Source organism: Apis mellifera, linkage group LG1, assembly GCF_003254395.2.
Source record: "Apis mellifera strain DH4 linkage group LG1, Amel_HAv3.1, whole genome shotgun sequence".
In the NCBI taxonomy this organism is placed as follows: domain Eukaryota; kingdom Metazoa; phylum Arthropoda; class Insecta; order Hymenoptera; family Apidae; genus Apis; species Apis mellifera.
The window spans coordinates 3,063,815-3,090,000 of NC_037638.1; the positions used below are offsets into that span (position 1 = coordinate 3,063,815).

Here is a 26,186-nt window from a genome sequence, read left to right on the forward strand (position 1 = left end):
AATCGATCAAGATTATTTTCTATACAACACGCCGAATTCTTTCGACAATAAAATCGAGACAAATAAATTCTTCGTCTGGTGAAAATTTGATTCCCGCCAAAATTCGATTCGTAAAGAAATGGAAACTTTGCAAATTTCTCCTCCTTCATTTACTATATTTCTATTTGTTGAACTTTAACGCAAAGATACGAATAATCGATTAAGATTATTTTCTACATGCCAAATTCTTTTGTCTCGACAATAAAATCGAGACAAATAAATTCTTCGTCTGGTGAAAATTTGATTCCCGCCAAAACTCGATTCGTAAAGAAATGGAAACTTTGCAAATGCAAATTTCTCCTCCTTCGTTTACTATATTTCTATTTGTTGAACTTTAACGCAAAGATACGAATAATCGATCAAGATTATTTTCTATATTGCGCCAAATTCTTTCGTCTCGACAATAAAATCGAGACAAATAAATTCTTCGTCTGGTGAAAATTTGATTCCCGCCAAAACTCGATTCGTAAAGAAATGGAAACTTTGCAAATGCAAATTTCTCCTCCTTCATTTACTATATTTCTATTTGTTGAACTTTAACGCAAAGATACGAATAATCGATCAAGATTATTTTCTATAACCGCGCCGAATTCTTTCGACAATAAAATCGAGAGAAATAAATTCTTCGTTGCGCGAAAATTTGATTCCCGCCAAAACTCGATCCTCAACCTTCTCCAACTCGAGTTTTTCGGTTGACCATTTGCAGGGGGGATCGGTACGTTTCCGAGCAAAGTTTGATTGTTAGTCGAAGTTTAAGCTCGAGTGGGAAAAATCTGTCGAATCTGTAGAGTGGCGTGGCTTCTGAAATCGGGGGAGGAATGAGAGAGAGAGAGGAATAAGGAACGAGGGCAAGCGGCGCCTATTAATTCGTTTAATTGTGCTGACGAATCAAACGCTTAAGAACTCAAATTTCCCTTTCTTTCCTCCTTCCTTCCTCTATCTCGCTCCCTCCTCGTCCATCTTCTCGTACAAATTATCACGGGCCCGGTTAACGGTTGCACCGAAAGAGGGAGAGCACGAGGGGGTGGTTGGCAGCCCTTAGAGAGCTCGAGTGGCAAGGCCAGGCCCGCACGGTGCACTCTAGACTCTAGGGTGCTTCACCCGTCCCGAAGTCGAAGAGGCGTTCATTAAACGATAACTCACACTCGGAGAAATGTCTTGTTAAATCGTCGATCCGGCGACAATCACGGCCAGAACACGCCTCGTACAACACAAGGTTGCGCAAGCTTCAGTATATAGATATATATATATGTATAATGGTGAAAGACGCGTGGAATTCTATTTTGTGCCGGTCATTCGAGAGATCTCCACCATAATTATCCCCCCTCCTCGGTCCGTTTTCCAAAGGATCTGGAGAAATTCGAAATTGGAATTTAATCTGTACCTTGCCTTGGGTCGAACGATCGAGATCTTTGGTCGGGATTGGAGTGACGTACGATGTTGCGGAGGAGGAGGAAATAGAAATATTTGAGATCCGGATAACGGTCTATTGTGATAAGGATAAAGGATCGAGAACGAAGATGGAGATGGAAAAGAAACAAAATTGGACAGAAGTGGAGAGAGAGAGCCAGCCAAGTATTAAATCTCAATCATGAAACGTATAAAATCGTGCGTGTATATATGTAAATATGTTATATATAAATATTTCCTATACGCGAGCTTCTCTCTCTTTCTTTGTTCGATAATATTTTCGACGCAATTACGCGCCAATGTTTATCAAGAGAGCAGGTTCATTCGGTTAATTTAGTATTTATAATCGCGCGAACGGTGGCGTATTTAACGATGAAACGTGTCGAGGAAAAATTCGCCATATAACATCTGATTCGATTTATTCGGGGCATCGATCTGTCATGCGACTTTCACGGTGTGTAAGTCGTGTTCATTGGTCGGTTATCGAAACAGGCCGACTATATAGAAATCTATCTCTGATATTTTCCATCGACTTTCTTCCTCCTTTTTTACCCCCTCCTCTATTCTCCGTTTTATTTTTTCACCTATCCTTTGTTTGTTTGCTTTTTTCAATTCGAAGATCGGTACTTTGGCCGGGCGTCATTGTTTGGCCAGGTTCGTTCATATTTTTTCTTTTCTCTTATCCTCTTTTTTTCCCTTTTCTTTCTTTTCTTCCTCTCCCTTTTCACTTTTTATAGATGGAGTCGCTTTAATGCCTCATAGTTCTCCTATCGGCGTGAAATACGGATTGGCCATTGGCACATAAATTTCTCCGGTTCGACCGTAAATATACACACACACATACATATATGTATATATATATTTCAAGAATCGCGTGTAATCGCGCATGCGCGCGCGCTTCCGTTTACCACGGATTTGGTTTACGATACGGGCGTGACTTCTTTCGTGTTTTACAGATTAAACCCATCGACGCTGTTTGCGCCGCGATTCCTTTCTCGTTTCCGAGGAGGAGATGGAAATTTTTAATGGAGGCTTTTCGAAACCTCGTCAAATTTATTCGATAGAGAGTAATCTTGAAAAGGAAAATAATTAATAATAAGTCTAAATCTTAAATTTGTGGAAATTTTGCTTTACGGAAACAAATTTAATTGCGACGTCTTTCAATCTTTTCTTATATATCGAAGTCTTTATTGTTTCTTTACACTGACAATTAAATCACTTTTTTCCTCAAATATTTACACAAAAATATATTACCTTTCGATCATTTTTCCAATATATTTTCCAAAGTAAACGCACTCAATGATTTATTTATTAAAAAATTATTAACCTAACCTAACCTAACCCAATGTAAAACTCATGAAATCAAAAAGTCGAATCAATTTAATTCCAATTTTAATCGAACTCGTTAACCAATTTCCAGTTTTCTTAATCTAACCTGATAAACTCTGTCTCGAACAAAAAATAACATTTTCAAGCTACGACGATCCCAATTACTAAAAAAACAATGATATATTAAAACTCGTCAAAGAATAGATATACACAAATTTATATTTATATACTTGTTCGAAGAACGACACAATTGTCACGACGCGGTGAACGCGGTTAGTTAATTTTGAGGTTATCTCCCTCAAAATTACACAGGACGCAGTAACTTCGATATCGAAGATGGGCGGCTCGATCCAATATAGTTCGTGATCTACATAAAGGATCGCCAGGGATCGGAATTAACTTTTACGCGTTAATATGTATCGCGGCAGCCGCCTTTATCGTTCCTCGCCACCAACCACTCCATTTCTGCCCCACCAAATTTGTCAGGATAATGAGAGACGCCCGCGCTCCTCGCGGCCAACTTGTTCACTCCTCTAATTTAGTTGGAAAGTGTCGCGCCCTTGCGACCGTCCCGTTAATAATTCCACGCTGTTATCCACGCCGGCGCCGTGCGACGGAACTTTCACAATCTGCTTTTGCATATTGCGCGCACGTAACCGCGTGATTTTCGCAAGATTTTCATTCCACACCATCTTTTCGTCTGGCGCCACGCCACGTTCGATTGGATGCGAAAGAGAGAGAGAGAGAGAGAGGGAGGATCCTCGAGATATTGGAAACTTCATCCGCGAGGAATAATCATCGATGCGGAAACGCGATGGCTACATTCTCTTATTCGGTTGGCAAATATCGAAGATGAGGATGGGTTGAATAACTTGAGGAGGGGGGGAGAGAAGATCGAATTGAATTTGTGAAAATCTGAAATAAATAAGTGAGAATGGAAATCTTGATTTCTTAATTCTGAAGATTAAAAATTAGAGGGCAATGTTTTTCTATACCATAAAAAAAAAAGATAAAAAATGAATCTCAAGATCAAATCTACACATCAATCCGTATTTTATATTTGTGAAAAATACAAACATTTAAGGAAAAAAAGCTCAAGTTCAAAATATATCTTATCCTTTCTTAACCTCGTTTATAAATATTGTGCACGAAACATCGACAATGGATAATCCAATTTCGTCTTTGAAAACGTCTGGAAAAATCCATCACATTTTTATCTCTCGAACGACGACCATTTGTACGCCGCGCGACAATCTTCGTCATCGAAGGATTAACGAGCCGTGGCTCAAATAAATACGAAAATTGTTAATGACGAATAAATAAAATATTGAATCGAGGCTCGGTTTAAATTATTTAAACGGAGGGAGAAGAGGAGGAGGGAGAAAAAAAAATGTACGGACTGGCGGCGTACAAAAGCAAGTGGATTCCATTCAAATCTAACAATAACGAGAGAGCGCCAGCTACAACAGATATGTATTCCTTTCGGTACGTCTCGCTGTTCGAGCCGATAAACCGATAAATCCGCGATTGCGAGTAGTGGCGGTGGAAGTAATGGAAGTAATGGAAAAGCGGAGATTAATTGAACGCGAGAATCGTCCCGCGGAATTAAAGGATAGGATAAGAAGGATCCGGGTAAAGAGATCGGTTGGAAGTGGCGATTGTTGTGTAGTTTTGAAAACCGTTTTCTGATACCGATGTAATAATAATATAACGTAACAATGAGACGGAAATCTACAATTCATGGGAGCGACAAAAGGGAGGAGAGTTCCCTCGTGGGGTCGATTTATCAAGCGATTGAGTTCGACGATACGGTCGAACTCGATTTGCTCGTTTCGATCGCAATCGTAATTCGTTTCCCCTTTACTTTTTTGCGAATCGAGAAATTATCGAGCGTCGATGAATGCGGATCGTAAATAATCGTTCCTTTATATTTCTAAATTTTCGTGGCAAATCGTCACAATTCGAGAGATTAAAATGTATTCCTTCGATAATTGAGATAAACGATCCTGGATGTGAGAATAAATTTTGGACGATTTATAGGCGACTCGATCGCAATCGCAATTTCGAGTCGAATTCGAGAAATTGAGAAATTATCGAGCGTGGAAGAATACGGATCAATCATAAATAATTTTCGCAAATATTTCTAAATTTTCGTGGCAAATCGTCACAATTCAAGATAGAGATTGAAATAAGCGATCTTCGATCATAGATATAAGAATAAATTTTAGAATGATCTATTAACCAAATGTAGGCAACTTGATTGTAATCATAATTCGTTTTCCTTTACTTTCGAATTCGAGGAATTGAGAAATTATCGAGCGTGGAAGAATGCGAATCAATCATAAATAATTATTTTATACAAATATTTCTAAATTTTCGTGGTAAATCGTCACAATTCGAGATGGAAAGATTAAAATATATTCCTTCACAATGTCGATAATTAAAATAAGTGATCCTCGATCCTGGATATAAGAATAAATTTTAGAGCGATCTGTTAACCAAATGTAGGCGGTTCGATTGCAATCGTAATTCGTTTCCCTTTACTTTCGAATTCGAGGAATTAAGAAATTATCAAGTATGGAAGAACGCAGATCAATCATAAATAATTACTTTCGCAAATATTTCTAAATTTTCGTGGCAAATCGTCACAATTCGAGAGATTAAAATATATTCCTTTGTCCAATGCCGATAATTGAGATAAGCGATCCTGGATGTGAGAATAAATTTTGGACGATTTATCGAGCATAGGCGATTCGATCGCAATCGTAATTCGTTTTCCTTTACTTTCGAATCGAATTCGAGGAATTGAGAAATTATCGAACATGGAAGAATGCGGATCATAAATAATTATTCTTTTATCGCAAATATTTCTAAATTTTCGTCGCAAATCATCACAATTCGAGACAAAGATTGAGATAAGCTATCCTCGATCCTGAATAATAAATTTTAGAGCGATCTGTTAACCAAATATAGACGACTCGATCGCAATCGTAATTCGTTTCCTTTACTTTCGAATCGAATTGAGAAATTATCAAACGAAGAATGCGGATCATAAATAATTATCCCTTTATCGCAAATATTTCTAAATTTTCGTGGCAAATCGTCACAATTCGAGAGGAAGAGATTAAAATATTTTTTCGCTACGCAATATCTGGATAATCCAGGATGTAAATTTTTGTATTAAATCCAGTGCAGGATGGGATAAAAATTGCAATCGATCCAATTGCCGACAACTTAGCCGACGACGAATCGAAGAAAGTTCTCGACGGATGATTCGATCCGATTCATCCTGTCTCGATTCGATCACGGGGGAAACAGTTTTGTCCGGAGGAGGAAAGTTGAGGGAGCGAAGCGGCGGGATATTTATTCGCTGTTCCACCGGCGGATATTGTTAGCCGGTTGCTATTTGCTCGGCAAAACTTGGCGCAACTTTCGCGACGATGAAAAATTCAATTAATTCGAAGCGGTTAAGCGTGTCGTTTTCATGCCTCCTTTTCCTTGCGAAATTATAAAACCGATTACTCCTCGTCCACTTTTTTAATTAATTTAAGATAGCGGTTACGGTTGATTATCGAATTAAAATTCCTAATTTTTCAACGTTTCTCTTCTATCAAAGCAAATTTTCATTTCATTTCATTCGAAATGAAATGGAATCCTCTTTTTTCTTCTTTCAGAGAATATTTACAACAGATATCGCGTACACAGTTTCCAAAAAGGAAATTTTTGGCAAAATATCGAATCTTGAAGGATGATACGACGATTCCTTCGATATCTAACGATAATATAAAAATATCGACTCTTCGTTCCCTCATCTTGCGAAGAACACGATTTCGACCCATAAAACGTTCTCAACTTCGTTCCATCATCTGCCTCCTCCCCTCCTCCTCCCCCAAAATGCGACGTGACAAGAGGACGTGCCGCGCGAACTTTTCTGAAACAAAAGGAACGCGGTTTGCGGTTCCTCGATAAATATCTCCACCGTCGAGAGCAGGAAAACGAGGGAGGGAAGGAGGAGGGTGGTCTCGAAGAAAGAGAGAGAGAGAGACAGAGGGGAGGGAAAAAAAAGGAAATAACTGAATTCCCTTTACACCAAGGATATAGCCACTGACTCAGCTGGGCTTTCACGTTCCCGGCGTAATGAAACGGGACCCCTGATGTCATTTGCCCTGGCTTTTCTACCAAAGCGTCAGGGAGCTTTTCTAAGACGACCGACACGAGAGAGGAACGGTTGTACACGTGGAGGAACGTACAACGTTTCTCGCCACTTCTCGAATTAACCGGCTCGTCTCGGCTAAAACTCTCTCTCTCTCTCTTTCTCCTTTCACGTTGGCACGAGAAAAGGAGAAGAAACGAATGTGGATGGTTGAAAAAAGAGGAATGGAAGGTCGTGGCCACACAGTTTTGCGAGAGAAGCGTGACAAACTTCCCCAAAACCTTATATATATATATACACAAATATACCTGTATTGTTGTAAAATACTTCTTCCTTGTTTAACAATAATTTTCCAAAACAGGAATACCGAATTTAATTCTAAATCCGAATTCGAGCGGATAAAAATTCCAAAGCGGGGATACACGTCTCTCTCTCTCTCTCTTTCTCTCTCTTTTCACGTTGGCACGAGAAAAGGAGAAGAAACGAATGTGGATGGTTGAAAAAAGAGGAATGGAAGATCGTGGCCACACAGTTCTGCGAGAGAAGCGTGACAAATTCCCTATGAAACTTCCCTAAAACCTTATATATATATACACAAATATACCTGTATTGTTGTAAAATTCTTCTCCCTTGTTTAACAATAATTTTCCAAAACAGGAATACCGAATTTAATTCTAAATCCGAATTCGAGCGGATAAAAATTCCAAAGCGGGGATACACATCTCTCTCTCTCTCTCTCTCGGGACCTCTGGAGGGAAATTCCCCCGTTTTTCCACCCTATTAAAACTTCTCGATTTCGAGATTCCTGCTCTTCTTACCTCTACCTTACCGAGGAGGGTAAAATATTCGAGCCCATTTCAAGGAAAGAAAGTTTCAAATTATCCAAGAATCTCGACATTCCCAAAAGATTCCCGCCTCATGAACGCTCGTTCAAAGATTCCATCCGAGGCCTGTATATCTACATACATATATATACACACGCGTGTATATCTCGTTGCTTGGTAACAATAGCAACCGAAATTCGCGTGGAGGGGAAGGGAGAGAAACCGCGCGATGGGACGTAAACGCGAAATATGAGAGAGGCGTATTAGCCAATATGAGACGACGAGATTCGAAGGAAGGAGGAAGGGAGAAAGTTTTCTCGTTTATCCTTAAATTTTTCCAAGTCGTAAGTTAGGTTAGGAACGCGGGTTATATACATATACACGGCCGTGACGTCGATCGGGGAACAACGCCGTGTTTTTCCACTCCCCTAAGTAATCCAGATAACAAAGTTCCTCTCAATCTGGCCTATCATCGCGCCAATATCCGCTCCGCCGTCCCGCCATCTCGATATTTCCTTGGGCGGAGGTGGGGGGAGGAGGCTTCGATGTTGATCGTATTACCCGCTCCCCTGGAAAAGGATATTGCGGGACAGAAGAGCCTTCCCCTCCCCCCCAACCCTTGCCATTAATTCTCTCCGTTGTACACGCAATTAACGCTCTCGGTCAGTAAGCTCTTCTTCTTTTTTTTTTTTTATTGTAATCATCGAATATTTTCTCTCTGTGTTATTCGAAAGAGAGATTGTGTCGCTATATGTATATGTAATTCGTCAGGTTGTTTTTTTTAAAGGGGAATTTTATTTATGAATTTTTCGTTTCGAGAACATGTAGGAGTTTCTCTTTGATAGCTCTTTCTTTGAGGATAATATTGCGTTATAGGATTTTTATCGGAGCGTATTTGTGTGTTTCAAGGATGGAAATCTTTTTCTCGAAATTTCGTTGCAAATTTTCTTGCCCAAGGTATTTTGTAATTTGTGTTGCGTTAGATGGATAGATTGGTATATATATTCTTTCTGTATTTTATCATAGGATTTTTTTATTGGAACGTGTTTATATTTCAAAGGGGTGGAATCCTTTTTTTCCTCGAAAAGATTTTATACGTTGCTTTCGAAACACTTTTTGTCACACTCGTCTTCGAGTGTATCTTTGGGGTTATTTTTAATAAATAAAATTGTTTTATTCCTTTCCTTTTTCTATTTCAACGTCAGACTTTTCGTGAGAATTATTTTTTCCGATTTCTCTCTTTTTTCTCTCTCTCTCTCTCTCTCGAAAATATCGCGGTTATTATTACACGAGATACACGCTTCATTATGAAATTGATTTCGCGCGGAGATTAATTTTTCGATAATCTCGCGCGCCGCATACCTTCGAACCAACGAAAATTTATCTGTTATTTAAATTCGCTATTTAAATTTGCACAACAAATCGGTGAGCCGATTCCGAATAATAATTAGTTTAACAAGCTTATTGACGAGATTCGATGAAATCAAATGGAACGTTCAAAGCGGATAAACGAAAAACTGTAAAGTTTTAAAAAAAATAAATCCAACTCTTCGCTTAAATCGACCCACCGTAATTTCGAGGGAGGGGAGGACAAGATGAAATAGTATCGAAAAACGATCGAAACCCTTTTAACACGCCGTTTTGCGACTAATGCCGCAGATTTCCCTCGACGTTTCGCTCGTTTTTCTCCACCAGGTTGAAAAATTAAACCCTCGCCTAGGCGCATTCCTTCCACGATTCTTGGGGCAGGGAAGGGAAATCCCGAACCTTCGATCTTATCGAACTTTGAATATTTTAAACCGCGGATACGCTTCTCCTTCTTGCCGCTACAAAACAATTCTTATTAGAATTAACCTTAAAAAGTAACGTACCAATATTTTTAATAATACAAATAACCTTAAAAAATAATATACCAATATTTTTAATAATACAAATAACCTTAAAAAATAATATACCAATATTTTTAATAATACAAAAAATATTCAACACGAAATATATATATAAAAAGATGGAATAACAAGTTTTCCCTCTAATCTCGTTAAAAGATAGATCAATTAGAATTAAAAAAAATTCCAAACCGTGTGAAAACGTTTCTCGAAAGAAAAAGCATCCTCGACAAATATCAACAACCCTTCCCTTCTTCGAAACGAAAAAAAGGAGGAGAAAAAAACAACGAACTCGACTCGAGAGCGAAGGGGAGAGAGAGACCTTCGCAACCTTTTTTCACCTCGACAAAGCCGCGGCCGAAGGAACACGGATCCTTCAAACCCCCCAGCTAACCCCGCTTTACAACCTTTCGCCCTCCTCTCCCTCTTGGAGGGGGTGGAAATATCGGCGAAAAGAAAGCCTTCCCTCTCCTCCTCCCCCTCGAAGAGAAAGTGGAGCGTGGCGATGATGGCGAACGCGTGAAACGGTGGAGGAGGTTGTGCAAGGGCTGTGCAGGCCCAAGATTACTAGGATTTGCGCGTAGATTTGCATATCGATTTTCCGGCGCGGTGTCGTATGGCGGCAACCGGCGCACGATTTCCCTTAATTTCGCCGGGGGGACTGGCTACGACATTAGCCTCGTGGCTACGTTTAAACACGCTTGTTTCACACGAGCGATATTCCTGTGTATACATGTGTGTGTGTGTGTGTGTATCTTTGGCTTGGTTTATATCGTGTCTCGATTGTTGGAAATTGTAATTGGATTCCTCCGTTTTTCGGGCGAGGAAAATGGTGAATTAATTGATCGATTTTTAAACGAGTCTTGAAGTTGATTTTGAACTTCATGGAAGTTGAAGTTATCTCTTGAAGAGTATTTTAAGTGGTTTCGAGAGTTGGAATTTTAAGAATAATAAAATTTGATTATTCTTACGATCTGAAAAATCTGGATGTTCTCAATAGTTCATAATTCCAAAAAGTAAAGAGAGGAGTTAATAATAATTGTCTGTGAGATAAATTCTCTATATATATATTCGACGAAAGAAAGAAAAAGAAGGAGAGAAAAAATGGAGGAAGGAAACTAGAATATGAATGAAACTCGAAAGGATTTTCGCAGTGTTTTAAATCTTGATGGAATCCGCGAGCACGTTCCTTACAATTTCTCCCTCAAGTTTCCCTCCCAGTCAAGATTTTATGTCTAAATGCATACTCTCGCGTTCTCGGCCCGCACAAACAAATCCCCCCTCCCCTAATGTAAATTAAATTAAAATTAACTATCGCTCCCAGCCACTTTGCTCTGCTCCAATTCTCAACTACAAATCCCGCCTTTGAATTATTCAATTCGCTACTCAAAGTGATTAAAGGCGTCTACGATCTTAAAGGAATGGGGGGAAGGGTGTTGTTGTAGAAAGCGGTAGAACAACTACCACTTTTAAAAAGAAGAAGAAGAAGAAAATATCAATGTAATCAAGCTTGGAGATGAGAAAAAAAAAACTTTCCATCATTCATCGAGAAATTACCACTGAAATACTTTTGCAATTGTATTATTTTAACGAGATTAAATAATTTCAAAACAAGCCATTTTTTATTAAATAAAAAATGTAATCTCTCTCTCTCTTTCTCTCTGATTTTGGATCTTAATTTCATCTTAATCTTAATTAAAATCATAATTATTTATCAAAAATGAAAAATCTTATCGTGTATCGTCTTCTATCGGCAAATAACAAAATAATAACACGATCTCTTCGAATCTCGTCTTCAAAATTTCACACAATCCACTATACATATATATTCAATGAAAGTAAAAACGTTATCTTATATTACATAAAATAACCCAAATATTTCTCCCTCGAATCGATCAATTTCTCTTCCTGTTTCTCGCTCATTTTTCGAAATTGAACAAAGTCGATTTTCACGCGTTCATATTCGATGGCGACAAGGCAAGAGCAGTTCGCGCAGCACCTTGAACAACGGGGTGGTTCGACGAAGAGGGAGGGGAGAGAAGGGAGGGAGGAATGGGCGGCAGTTGTTTTCTCGCGAAAGGTCAGAGCGTCGGGGAAGGAAGACAATCAATCTTGATCCCAATTATCGCGTCGTTCAGCGACTGTAATTGAGTCGACCCCTTCTCGCACCCCGCCCACCCCTGTCTTCATCCACCCGACGACGACGACGGACGGACGTTCCCTCAGCAACGGCGGAAAGTCGAAACAAGGGAGGAAGCAGAAACGGAGAGAGAGAGGGAGAGAGTGAAAATATATATATTTTTTTTGCTCGTGGAGCACCTGCTCGAGGGAGAGGGAGGGAGGAGGTCGATGATTTATCAACGAACGAATGACCACCGGTTAAAGGTTATTTGCCCTTCCGATCTAGGCCGTGCTCGTTTCCTTTTCCATTTCCTCGCAAGTTTCCTGGCGAAAGAGTTGTTTAGGAAGGATATTTGTCGAAATTTATTATTATCGAGGGAGGGTTAGTAATTATTTTCTTCATTTTTTTGAATCTGTCTTGAATAATCGTATTTGTAAATATCGAAATAAATAAACAAAACAAAACAAACGCAGACAAAGCAAATTTTGAATTTTGAGTATGAAGAAAAATTAAACGTGTATTATTTAAATTAAATTATTATCGAAATCAATCCTCTCTCTTCCTCACCTATAATGTTAAGTGTAAGAAATATCCAATTGATGCTCGAATAAGAGAAAAGCGGAAAAATGGATCAAGTCGCCTGATTTTTAAGATCGAAAACGGAAGAAGAACAGAAGGCGTGATCTCGTATTGTTATTTTTCTTCGATGTCTTGAAAGCTTGAGAATCCACGGATCAAAGATTGAAACTTTAACGATCCCCGGTGGAAAAAATTTCTACCCTCGCCGAAGACGCGTCTCATCTTCCCGTGTTAGAAGCGCACGATTTACGACGATCCCTTCGTCTCTCTCTTCCTTCCTAAAATCCTCTAAATATCATTAAAGTTTCATTAAAATTAGTGGGACATTTCGCATGGCTCCCCGGAGAGAATGCTCTGTTTCTTATCGGTAGACCGTTTAAATCAACTTTAATACTACGGCCGCCAGTTAACGCCGCCTGAAATGTACACCTCTCCTTAAATTCCAAGGAAACTGCCGTTATTTGCATCCCGACGATAATGTGTTCCTCTGTTTATTATTAAGTTGAAGAGAGAAAGGGAGAGGGAGAAGCAGAGAGGAGGTAGATGTTTCGATCGAAGATTATGTGATTGCGTTATGCAAAGGAGGAGGAGGTTCGCGAGACGGTGGAATACAGGGAAATTAATTGGGGCTTTGGAACAACGCGAGAGATATCTCGCGAGAGCGAGAGAGTTAATGTTAAACGTTTCGACATTGCTCCCTGTCTCGAGCAATTGTAATTGGGAATCGTTTCGAACGAACGATGGGGATTAAACGTATTCTCGCAATCATCTACGGTGAACACCGTTGGTAAATTTGTTTACGCGTCGTCGAAAATTTTGTGAATATCGTTGAGAATCGTTGGAAGGAATTTTTTGTTTTTTTTTTCTCCTCTCGTAAAGAATATCATTTATTTTAAGGTATTTATTTACTTATTGAAAATTTTTAAATTTGTAGGTTGTTGAAAATTTTGTAAATATCGTTGAGAATCGTTGGATTTCTTGTATTTTTACGTAGAAAAATTTCACTTTCTCTTTGTTTTTCCTCCCCTTGTAAAGAATATCGTTTAATTTAAAGTATTTGTTTACTTATTGAAAATTTGTAAAAAATTTTGTGAATATCGTTGAGAAATCGTTGGAGGAGATTTTTTGTTTTTTTTTTTCCTCTCTCCTCGTAAAGAATATCGTTTAATTTAAGGTATTTATTTACTTATTGAAAATTTTGTAAATATCATTGAGAATCGTTGGAAGAAATTTCTTGTACTTTTATGTAGAAAAATTTCACTTCCCATTTTTTTTTCCTCCCTCGTAAAGAATATTTAATTTAAGGTATTTGTTTATTTACTGAAAATTTGTAAATTTGTAGGTGTTATTGAAAATTTTGTAAATATTATTAAGAATCATTGGAGGTGATTTCTTGTATTTTTACGTAGGAAAATTTCACTTCCCATTTTTTTTTCTTCCCTCGTAAAGAATATTTAATTTAAGGTATTTGTTTATTTACTGAAAATTTGTAAATTTGTAGGTGTTGTTGAAAATTTTGTAAATATCGTTGAGAATCGTTGGAAGGGATTTCTTGTATTTTTATGTAGGAAAATTTCACTTCCCATTTTTTTTTCCTCCCTCGTAAAGAATATTTAATTTAAGGTATTTGTTTATTTACTGAAAATTTGTAAATTTGTAGGTGTTGTTGAAAATTTTGTAAATATCGTTGAGAATCGTTGGAAGGGATTTTTTGTATTTTTAGGAAAATTTCACTTCCCATTTTTTTTTCCTCCCTCGTAAAGAATATTTAATTTAAGGTATTTATTTACTTACTGAAAATTTGTAAATTTGTAGGTGTTGTTAAAAATTTTGTGAATATCGTTAAAAATCTTTGGAGGGGATTTCTTGTATTTTTACGTAGGAAAACTTCACTTTCTATTTGTTTTTCCTGCCTTGTAAAGAATATCGTTTAATTTAAGGTATTTGTTTACTTATTGAAAATTTTGTAAATATCATTGAAAATCTTTGGAGGGGATTTCTTGTATTTTTACGTAGAAAAATTTTACTTTCCTTTTGTTTTTCCTCCCCTCGTAAAGAATGTCGTTTAATTTAAAGTATTTATTTACTCATTGAAAATTTCATAAATATCGTTGAGAATCGTAATTAAATCGTAATTAAAATTCGTAATTCAAAATTCCATCCAAAATTTTTATTCAAACAAAAATGAAAGAATTAACGTTGGAATCGAATTAAATTGAATCGATTCCTCTTTTAATCCAATTTCCTATTTTTATTATTCAAATTCATTTGTACACGTTTAAATGTTAAATTTCCTTGTATTTTTACAAGGAAGGGAAAATTTTACTTTCTCTTTGCTTTTCTCCCTTCGCAAAGAATATTGTTTAATTGAAGGTATTTACATTTACGTTTTACAACAGCAGTTGAAATTATTGTCGAGTAATTTCTTTTAATGTACTCATTTTCCTCCATTTCTATTTCAGGAGAAATTAGAAACTTGCATTTCTTTTTAATTCTCTTCCCTTAAAAATAAGAAAAATAAGAAAATTCGCGTCAATTACTGATATAATGGATCGAAATTCTTTTTACGAAAAGATAATCGTAATGGAACACGAACGAATGAAAAAATAAATAATCAGCTCGAAAAGCATCAATTGCAAAACTGAGAGATTTTTTTCATAAATGCCAAAAGCACAACTTTGTTGTCTCTGGCCAGCTTATTTACGATGTTACAGCGGGTTTACGATTGCAATGGAGAGAGAGACGCGGGACAATCTGGTCCGTGGCCCGGAAGGAATTTGCATTTTATTCGTTTAAGTTCGTATGTTAACACGTTTAGAGGGCGGAGAACTGTGTGTACACCGAGTTTCCTCTTTATTGCTTTCCACTTCTTCCGTTTTTTTTTTTCCATATTGCGCAATAATTTTATACATTAACTCTACTACTTGTTTTCATTTAAAAAATGAAACAAAAATATCGATTTGTATAAATAAATAACAAATTATTCATCAAGAAAGAAAGAGACACGACGACGAAATCTTTCAAAATTATTATAGAATAATAATAGAGATGAATTTTAACAGCAATAAAATATTGCATAAAAAAAAAGATGAATTACAAGCAAAGAAGAGTATCATTGTACGATAAGATGATACATTTGACGTGAGCACCAATTGTTCCCTCGCAGTGGGAAAGTTTCCGCACGCTGGTACACATTATTCCTCGAAACTCTCGAATGTGCTTAATTAGGCGATATTTGAGGAAGCATCCCTTTACGAACGGGAGAGAGAGAGAGAGAACCCACCCCTTCTAAGGTCGGTTTCACGCTCGCAAGCTGCTATTATGGAAAGCCACCGGATTCCCGTAAGAAAGCACGGGTGTCTGTCTACCGGCTGCTGTTACCCCCACCATCCTAGAACGTCTTACCTGAACTAATATTGTTAGGGTCTAATTAGTACCATCGTGACACCGCCTGACCTTGTCCCCCATCTCCTCCATCTCCTTCCTGCCATTCATCCCCTCCCCTCTTACTTATAATTCTCTTCCATTCGAGAGATGTGTCGTTATTTCTTTCTTCTTCTTTATCTTTCCTTTTATATTCTTTTATTTGTTTCCATTCATTGTAAACGGCTCTTTGATTCTTTCCTTTTTCTTAAGAGGAGATAGATGATTGGATAGAAAGTTTTGTACGAGATATACAAAGGAGATAAGTGTATATATATATGTGAGAAATTTAAAAAAATAATGGAAAAAGTTTATATTACAAGTTTAGTTAAGATTTGCAATTAATTTTCCAATATTCTTTTACTATTTTCATAGTTTATTAGAAACTTTTACTTAATTTTTGAACGAGAGTTTATTAAACGAAAGTTTGTAAAAAAAATCTAACGAACAGAAAAGGCAATAAACAAGGGTTCGTATATTTATTATTTATCGGTTTTTATAAATAACGAAGAAGGAAATACATTTCGTTACAAGTTGATATTCTGTGTACAGGCAGGTTGCATCATCTCTCGTCTACGTTTCTCTCTCTCTCTCTCTCTCTCTGTTCAATTTTAACGGTCGTTCCAGAAGCAACTTGCATAAGTTGCCAGACCGTGTCTGAGGAAAGGACATTCGCCGCTCCCTGTTATCATGCTACTGGGTTTAGATTATGGGAATTTCAGTCGATTATACTTGTGGTTGAAAGTTTCGACGTGTACGATACCTTGGATCTTGGTGTTCTTGCGTTTGAAATGGACGTGACGTTGTTGTGGAATTGTTCTCTCTTAAAAAAAAAAGAAGAAGGAGAAGATGAAAAATGAAAATCTCGAGAGAAATTTAATTATAATTATTCGAGCAAGCATCGAGTTAGAAAATTTATTTATTTCGATCGTATTTCATTAATTTATTTATATATAAATAATTGAAAGCATATAATATACACATATATAATATACATAATATATGTAAAATATGTTATTATTTATATTTGTTGTAATTATCTAATTTTATTCGAATTATGTTATGTTTTATGTACATGTTAATTTATAATAATTATATAATTCACTATATTTCGTGCATTTATAAATTCATATAATTCTATGTATAACATATATTTTTTTGATCACTCAAATATCTTCTCAGATATCTGTGTGGATACAAATGTTACGCGCAGGCAATTTTGTTTTATTATTTTCCTTCTCATTATTGTATTATTGAGGGGATATATTGTTGGAAAGGAGATATATCTCATAAAAATTCTATCTATAGTAATGAAATATCGAGAAATAGTCAATCAATACACGGAGTGCACAAAAGGCGTCTAATAAATCTTTCAGGCAAACTATCGAAGTTTCTATTCAACGTGTTAATAGAAATTCGATGTTAATCAAGTTTCCTTTGTATCATAAATCGAACAATTTACAACGAAGCGAAGAAAATTCAACAGAGGATTGGAGGATTTTCAACGAGCGTGCAATCATTCGATGGTAAAACGCGTGGAGGAACCCGTTTCATGATGTTGCGAATAGAGATTGCGTTCTATCGATCTATTCTTATTCACCTACACTTCCGTGTCGAAAGTTGTGTGATTGTGTCACAGAAGTAAGTGATGGTTGAAAACGTAGCTTATTTAGAATCTGTTGTGACAAGAGTGAAACATCGTGTTGGCAACCACTGATATCTGTCGATTTTCATCGTCGTTAATCTTCTTAAATCTTTCCTTTCTCCGTTTTCTTTTTTTTTTTTCTATTATTATCATTAAACGAATTAAAATTTGATATTTTTCAATCTCCAACGTAAGAAGTTGATGAATTTTATCACTTATCTTCTTCGTTATTGCTATCCATTTGAAATACCAAGAAATATATTTTAAAAATTTATCTATTTAATAACAAATATCAAGTGAAAAAATGTTTAATGAAATTTTTAAGATCCGAGATAATTTTACTTATTAATAATAGGATCATACGCTCTCTCGATGCTAGAAAAATATGACGACATATCTAGCAGTCTTTATAAAGGTTAGCTTGGGTCGTATTATCTTATTAGTCTTGAAAGAGTTAAATGGAGGAAGAATTCTCCCTTGTCATTTATGAGATGAGAAGCCATATTTCGTGTTGCAGCAATATACGTTAAAATAATAAAAATTTTTCATTCTTATTATGTTTTTTTTTTTTTTTTTCTTAACGAACTAATATTTCCTTCCCTCACATAAAATTCTTGATCCTCTCATTTTCGTCATAATCGTAAATATTATTTTCATCGTAATTCCAATTCGTACGTGGAATTTTATCCGCTACTCTTATCTACAATTGCATCGAACGCACGTTCTCAATAATTCTCTTCTGCTTCTTATTTTTTTCCTCGCGTTTTTTCACTACTATTTTCTACCTTTTTTTTTTTTTTTTTTTTTTTTAAATTACTACACTCGACGAACATGTAGAAGCCTGAAATCACGTTAAAGCTCGTTGCGACACCCAAGTTACGAGAGGGCGTAAAATCTAAAGGCAGGAGCTTTCGATATTAGCTACATTATAAACCACTTGTACGTGAGTGTTTCACTTACGGACAAATTGCAGATAGGTCGCATGCGCGCGCATCGTGACTACCACGTGACTATATTGCGTATAATGGCGGCATGCTGTTGCACGCGTGTCACCGTTCGCGGGAATATTGTTCACGGTGGGGAAGGATCCGTAATTAAAATTGCCTTTAATCGTGCTTCCGTGCCACTTGTATTTACGAGGCTCGGCGTCCTTGTACGCCAAACAGGAATTTCCTTCCTTAAGGCTTCTCGTTGATTTTATATCGCTATCGTTGAGCATCTTACGATACATTTCTATCGCTTCTGCGATATATATATACATATGCATGCGTACGTGTGTGTGTATGTGTGTAAAGATAAAGATTTGGACAAATTATTAGAGAAGTGAAGTTTGTGAACGCGAATAATTGTTACATTCACGATATGATAGTTGAAAACGAATCATCGATTGTTTTGTAAAATCGTTGGAAGAAATAGAATACAATTGGAATGTTAACGTTCGTGACGAAAGATTGAATTGAATTGCAATGGCAGATTCTGATAAATTGCATTTTATGATTTTTGTTTCAGGGCCGATGTAATCGGGAGAAACCCCCGTGCAAATATTTCCATCCACCGCAACATCTGAAGGACCAGCTTTTGATAAACGGGCGCAATCATTTGGCCCTGAAGAACGCGCTGATGCAGCAGATGGGTCTCACACCGGCCCAGCCACTAGTGCCTGGCCAGGTACCAGCAGTGGTATGTCCAAACTTTAACACATTCGTTGCACCACGTCTTCTGCTGTTCACACATCCACACATTTTCTTTTTACCACGGTCGAGAGATTTTGAGTTTTTTGTCTGTGTTAGTCGACGACTACCACTAGATTACCCTTTTGGTAGGTAACGCTGTGTAAATAGTCACGATGAAGTGTATCATTATTGCCCTTATCATTAAAAAAGAAACTGAAATAATATAATAATATAAGTTAATATCTTTTTCTAACAATTAATTAGTTACACGACAAATATGTTATTATAAAATTATTCTTTATATCTTTTTTCTCTGAAAAATTTAAGTTTTTTCTCCCCTCTGTTCTTTCCAAGTTTCTATTCAATTTTTGTATTTGTTATTAGAGAAATTTTACACCTCGTCGTCTTCATTTATCGGCGTTCTTTATTTGCGGGCATTGCACCGAGAGATAAAACTTCAGAGAGTAAACTTTAGCACGCCGCATGTTTTTGGTCAGTGTCACCCCTTATTCCTTTAATTTATCCATGATTCTTGATAGACAGTCAATATTTTATATATTTATTAAAAGATCAATTTTTTTTCTAAAAATAGAAATGTAGTCAACAGTTATTAGTCCTAGATTACTGTCGAATATAAATTAAAAGGCAAATACAATTATTTTGTCGATTCGTCAACGTTACTTCTTTCTTTTTTTTTTTTTTTCAATCACAATATGATATATATGTATATCATTTGGCGAATCCACAAAATGTATCCCATCTGTTCCATTTAAGAAAGAATGATAACAAAAATGAAAAATTTAGAAGAAAAAAAGAAAAGATAAATGATCAGTTTAACAAATATTGTCTCTCATTGCGTGCACATGCAATGAAATTAGCGAAATACGATTGATCCGTTCCCCTTAATTAATCAATTAATTAATTATTTATATGATAATTTTTAACGCCTAGAGAGGAAATTTTCACCAAAGAAATCAGATCATCATTACGCCCACCCGCCTTTTATTTTCATGACATATAATTCATAGTCGTTGCTACGTGACATCGAATCCTATACTACTCGTATGACTGCCTGTCTGTCCCCTATGTTTGCCGCTGTGGCTCTCGTGGTTGTGGTTGATTGTTGGTGTGTTCTCCAATTACGTCATTGGTGAACAGGAGGCACCAGCACCTCCGGCACCACACCATCACCTTCAACAGCAAATCCAGCAGCAACTTCTCGCTACCCACGCCTTTATGGTAACTCCTGGTTTTGGTTGGCTTCCACTAATTTTTTAGTTAATTAAAGTAATCGCGCGATGGCGCTGGCCATATATGGGAAATAAATCTATATAATTAATTAAATATTAAATATTAAATCACTTGAATATATAATTAAATTTCTTCAGAAATTTTGCTTATTATGTTTTCTTTTTTTTTTTGTAATAATTTTAATGATTTTTAATTAATCTTCGATTTCGATTATTATTATTGTTATTGTTGAACGAAGTTGAAGATTTATTCCAGATGGCACCGCTATCGCGCGTGTTAGTGTGCCTGTAAGACTAGTAAGCGTTTGTATGAAAGCTTCAACTTGTTTTCAAAAGAGTGCCGCACTGTAAATTAAGATTGAGACTTGATATGCATGCTTCACGAAATGTTTCATTTTGTTTTTATCAAAAGTTTTAAGAAGTTTCTCTGTACATTACATGACAGAGTATATATACATATATATATATATTTTTTTTTTTACCTTTAGAGAATTTTTTCCTCGAAAGCATGAATTATTTTGCGGCCAAGTTAAATCGTGGCGTTTCTCTCTCTCTCTCTCTCTCTTTCTCTCTTTTTTCTCTCTCTCACTTATTTCCAATGAAAAATTAGAAATTCGTTCGTTATCTATCTTTGTCACTTCCCTTTGTTGATTGTTCAGTGTTAAAAGTTTTTTTGAAATACTTGCATGCAATTTGTTCCGAAACCAGTGTTTCGTGAAAATGCGAAAAGGTTTATCATATCAATCTTGACAATCTTTTCGATCCATATTCGAGAAAATATATAAACATTAAATTCTTTCTTCTCTTATAATAATTACTCGTACAGATTTCCTTCTCTTCATAAACTTTCATAAATTTTTTTCTTTTTTTTTTTTTTTTTTACCAAACACTATTCAAAAGATTTTTACTTATTAAAAAAAAATGAAAAGCTAATATTTCTTCAAAAGAGATTAATTCTCAGAAGAAATTCTAAGATTGCCAACCTTTTCTATTTTCATCATTCAATTCGAACGATCATCAAATTATCAAATTCCCCAATAATAACATGTTTAATTATTTAACTTTTGTCAACGTCGAATTTTAAAAAGAAAAAATCGAGAGCGAGGGAAACGCGCGCGAAAACGATCGCGAACGATCGAGGCACGTCTTCCAAGGCGGGAAGACTTTAATATTCCCTCTTCCCCCTCGAAGAGGGAAGGGAGAGGAAAAGCGTTTTCCGGGTCAACGGCCATTATCGGTCAAAGTTTTTCGGCGGTTGGCGTGCCTCGGTCGTCCTGGAAGCTTCTATACGTCGAAAGTTCGAAGAATACAAGCACACAGGGTCCTTAAGAAGAAGAAGGAACGGGCGTTCAGCTCAATTCGGCTGCGCTTCAAATTACCTGCCTTCGCTTCTGGGAAGCCCGTTCTCTGCAAAAACCAAAAATGCTTTCTTATGGGAGAATAAGCGCGCTTGCCGTTCAAAATGGCGGACACAAGCGCGACGAGATCGAGACCTCGCGAGTTATTCCCACATCGTTCTTTTCTTCGTCGATTGTTTTTTTTTTTTTTTTTTCAAAGAGAAATTCGATTCCTCGAACGTGAATTTGTAATAAAGTGATTTTTTAAAAATTAAAATTTGATTAGCTTGTAGAGAAAAATTAATTGTAATTTGAACGAAGAAGAGAACGTTGCAATTTTTAAAGATTCATCACGCGAAGTCTAATATCTAGTGACTTGGAAATCTGCTTTGATTTTGAATACTTTTAAAAAAATTATTACTTAATGTTATGCTCTTTTAAAATATAGTATTATATTTTTCGATTAAAAAAGTAGATATAAATAAGAAACAATATATTTTTCATAGCTTGAAATTTTGCGTAAGCTTTATAGCCATCTAGAATCTAATATATAAATATTAAAAAAAAAAACTTATCCTATAAGAAACTTCTTCCATTTGTCTAGACATCAAATTTCTCCATCATTGATAGACGTATATTATCGTAAAATAGAACGTTAATGACATTCAAAAAACAAAAAGGAAAAAAAAAAAGATCAAATCAATCAACGTGAAAAATATTAAATATAACGAATCGCTCGCGAAATCTCGATCTCGCGTCAAAGATAACAAAGATCTCGTTGATTCTCAGATCGCAACCGCGCGTAGATTGGGTGGGTTCTGTATCGCGAAGAGCATCTAAAAAAGCTCGGAGAAAAAAGAGAGAAAAAAAAGAAAGAAAATAAAAGAAAGACTAACTTAAGATCGGGGGATGCAAACAAACGATGACGACTCGCGCGGAGGCGAAGGTGGGGTGTTTTTCTAATCCGTGTTACCTGGATACTTTCCGGGTTTGTTTTCACAGGCGACGAATCCGTACCTGACCGGTATGCCGCAGGTTGGCAACACGTACAGCCCGTATTTCGCGCCCAGCCCCATCATGCCAGCGATCATGGGGCCCGCGGACCCAACCGGAGTCGGAAGCCCGTTGGGCGTTGTCCCGCAGACGGTGGCGATGCCGCAGAAGATGCCACGTACCGACCGCCTCGAGGTATGTCTACCACCAAACTACATTCAACAACAACAACAACAACAGCAACAACAACAACAACAGCATGGGGCCCAACACGGCGCAGCCGGGGCCTCAAGGTGCCCGATGGCCGCGCCCAATACCGTGTACCAAGTGCCGGCCGGTCCCCCCAATCAGGTGTCGCCCGTTTCCACGATGCAATCTGTCAATCATCCACCATCCCCGACGACTATCACGACCACCTCCTTCTGTACCCCGTTGCACAATCCTCACGCCCACCATCATCCGATCCACAACCTGATCTACGTCCACGCGTACTATTGAACTCGATTTTATCGATCGTCGATAAACAAGCTCTCTTCTCTCCCCATTTTCTTTTCTCTCGTTTTTTTTTTTTTTTTTTTTTTTTTTTTCTTTTTTTTTTTATCTTTACCCGTTCGAATCGGATATCTCTCCATTCCACGATGGATTTGTACCGTGCGTCGGTCGAGTAACGCAGTTTCGCCGAGATCGAGTTTTTTTTTTCTCTCTTTTTATTCTCGTTCTCAATCTTATTTGGGAAGAAGAGAACCGGTTGACGAGATTCATTTTTTTGACGAGGAACGAGTCGCGGAGGTTTGAAGAACGTTCGAGAGAAGATCGGGGATCCAAAATTTTCGTGAGATTTTCGTGAAAAAGGAAAGAAAAGAAAAGAAAAGAAAAGGCAAGAACCTAAGGCTGGAAATATGTGGAGATGATTTTTCTCGTCGATTCTCGCGAGATCGGGTCGAGGAGAACGAGTTCATTCGTTCCATCGTCCCAAGGAAATCTTATATTTATATACGATATATTGTATTCGATAAATCATAATATAATCCGATATGCGCGATGTGAAAGCGTGTGAAAATCCGAAAAAAGGGAAAAAAAAGGAAAAAAAAAAAAAAGAAAAAAAGAAAAAAAAATAACAATAATAAGATACGTCGCGTAATAAAATATTCAGCTTCGTTGTCATTTTCGTTCATTCAGAGGGGGCTCGAGAAAATTATTTTTCGATTTTATTCGAGTCGGATCGAGTCGTCGAGCGCTTAAACGATCGTGATCCGACGCGCGGAGACTTCGTGCGACTGTGACGATGAATTTTCACGGATCGTTTGTAGCAGGGCGAATTGGAGCGAAACGAAGCTCGTTAATGACGAAACGGAAATGGCGGAGTCCGTGCCTCTGCAGAAAGGAACGCGGCTCCTCGATCGGTAACTAGGTAATTATATCGGTACGTTTTTGATGAAAAAAACGGTGTGGCTCTAACGATTTCTATATAACCTTTTTAAGTAATCACTTATCATAGCACTGTACGTATATGGTGAATAATGAAATTTAAGAAAGTTGCATTAGATAGGGGTTAGAGAGTTCTCGAGAACGGTGGCGATTGATTTTTCTTCTTCCTTTTTTTTTTTTTTTTTTTTTCTCTCTCTTTTTTTCTTTTGTTCGTGCGGGTTGATTGTATGATTGGATACAAATCCGTTGGAAGCAACTATTAATGGCAACGACGAAAAAAAAACGTGATTAATAACGATGAAAGAAACTCGTGATTATTAACTATTATTATTAAAATGATAGATAGTAAGATATCATGGTTGAGGAGTGGATTAGAGTCAGAAGGTGTGCAACGATCTTCCGTGTGTTTCGGATTTTTAATAAAAAGCGATATTTATCTTTTTTTATAATAGTTTTTCTCAAATGTTTGTGATTTTTATCTCAAAGAATCAATCTAAAACAACAAAAGTTACTACGTGATGCGAGCACGATTTCGAAATCACGAAAGAAATTGCATAAAAATTAAATCAAAATTGAATGCAACGTGCAGGAAATGTTAAAAGTCTCGATTGATGTAAAAGCAAGTAGGAATTTGTAATTCCACGCTGTTAACAAATTTTTATATAAAGTCTAAAAAAAAAATCTGAACAAGTAAAATAATGACAAAAAAAAAAACTAACCAATTTCAATACCTCAAATATTTCTTTCTAATATTTAATTAAATTAAAAATTCCCCTTTAACGTAAACAATTTTCTCACACATCATCAAAATTACAAACAAATATTTCCTACCTCGTGATTTCCAAAAAGTTCGCTTTATAATTATTTTTCTATGTGTGACTTAACTCAAACATTGAGAAAAAATAAACAATTCAAGATAAAATTATTTAAAAAAAATGATATATATCTTTACGAAAAAAAAAAGAAAAAGAAATCTCGTCTTTGCTTATCTACATATTGAAGAATCGTGTCGTATTCAAAACAAACAAACAACGTTCAGAGAGAAAGAAACATCGATCTCTAAAAATATACCGCGTGGTATATTTTCATTCCTCAAAAACGGACAACGACGTATCTTCTCTAATCGAGACTCGGTTAATTAGACCGTTCAGAGCGTTCGTTTAAGCAACACAAGTGGAAAGAATTTTATCCGCGCGTCCAACGTTTCTGCGCTCTTCCACGCGCGCGACGAAAGCTTTCCTCCCTCTTTCAGAGCGGGTGGAGGATAAGTTTTATAACGTTCGAGTTTTACAGATTTCCCCGGAGCCTGTATCGCCTCTTTCGCCCGCCGGCTCTTCTCGCGGAATTAACAAGTTTCGCCCGTTGGATCGGCGCGGCGGAAAATGAATAAAATCGGCGGCCAAATGGAGGGAGGAGGGAGGGGGGAGGAGTGGCGATAAAGGTGTTGCGCGCGTGAAACTCTCGGCGCGGATCGTTTGTGAAATGGAGCTTCCCTCCCGGTTTTTTTCCTCCGGAACAAGAAACTGCTCTTCGTAGAAAGCGAATTTAATACGTTTTCCGTGTATTCGACCGATAACGAGACCGACTCCCGAACGCCAACGGATAGGAAATCTATGGCGTTATATTCTCTTCTCTGTTCCGCCACCTCTGATCTCTCCTACGGAGGAACGGGGCAGAAGAAGAGAAATCACGATGGATCGCGTGATTGTTCGAATGATTCTTCGAAAGTTTTTCTTTTTTTCGTTCTTTTTCAGTTCGAAATCGCTCGAATTTTTACGATTCAAGAAGAATTGGCGAGATTTGGGATTATTTATGGAATTTTGGGAAATATTTCCGGTGAATTCGATGGAAAATAAATTGTGATTCGTTATTGATTATAAATAGAAATGTATTCTTCAAAATTTTGCTATTTGTTGAATATTTTTGCTTAATAAATAAAATTAACAAAGTTTTATTGGCGATGAAAAAAATATTTGTTAAAAGAATATGATATAGATTAAAAAGAGAAGAGAAGAATCGATGAAGGAAAAATGATGTCATCTTGATGGTATAAATATAGACGACGTAGAGAGACAAAGTATCCCTGAATGTTAAA

The 26,186-nt window shown here is 36.8% G+C and overlaps 1 protein-coding gene across 14 annotated transcripts in view; it reads left to right on the forward strand.

Annotated features, from left to right (window-relative positions):
- The window catches only part of LOC410758 (mRNA decay activator protein ZFP36L3), a 445,131-nt gene that overhangs the window by 389,479 nt on the left and 29,466 nt on the right, over positions 1 to 26,186 (forward strand). For 12 of the 14 annotated variants that reach the window (XM_026438982.1, XM_026439001.1, XM_026439016.1 and 9 more), the window contains 3 exons: positions 18,920 to 19,090; positions 20,242 to 20,322; positions 22,673 to 22,858. In XM_026438982.1, the coding sequence (XP_026294767.1) occupies positions 18,920 to 19,090; positions 20,242 to 20,322; positions 22,673 to 22,858 (438 nt within the window). The remainder of the gene's footprint in view (positions 1 to 18,919; positions 19,091 to 20,241; positions 20,323 to 22,672; positions 22,859 to 26,186) is intronic. The other 2 variants (XM_026439028.1, XM_026439004.1) reach the window with 1 other exon arrangement.